The following is a 247-nucleotide window of genomic DNA, read 5'->3' as shown; positions in this document are numbered from 1 at the left end:
TCCTCAATCATAACTACAGTCGTGATCTACACTAGTTACCGGTGCACACCATCGCCGTTCTCTAAAGGGTTATTAAGGACCCGTTTTCTATGACTGACCTGCTCCGGCTCCTGCGACGCGAAAAGCAACATGTGGTCGGAAAGCGTCGACGGAGGCAGAGTGAGCGGCCGCCGGAATTTCTCGAAGTTGTTCGTGATTGCCTGCTCCTGCGGTCGTGGAGAGGCCGTCTTGTCACCTATTGGAAACC

The 247-nt window shown here is 53.8% G+C and overlaps 1 protein-coding gene across 1 annotated transcript in view; it reads right to left on the bottom strand.

The window, feature by feature from the left end:
- Nucleotides 1–247, bottom strand: part of LOC119589311 — a gene marked incomplete in the record, with an annotated part of 61,041 nt that overhangs the window by 15,111 nt on the left and 45,683 nt on the right. The window contains 1 exon segment of the mRNA XM_037937933.1: nucleotides 99–235. Within this exon segment, the coding sequence (XP_037793861.1) occupies nucleotides 99–235 (137 nt within the window).

The sequence above is a fragment of the Penaeus monodon genome, chromosome 25, assembly GCF_015228065.2.
Source record: "Penaeus monodon isolate SGIC_2016 chromosome 25, NSTDA_Pmon_1, whole genome shotgun sequence".
NCBI classification, from domain to species: domain Eukaryota; kingdom Metazoa; phylum Arthropoda; class Malacostraca; order Decapoda; family Penaeidae; genus Penaeus; species Penaeus monodon.
Note: the sequence above shows the minus strand (reverse complement) of the source record. Positions and strands in the feature narration are given on the sequence as shown.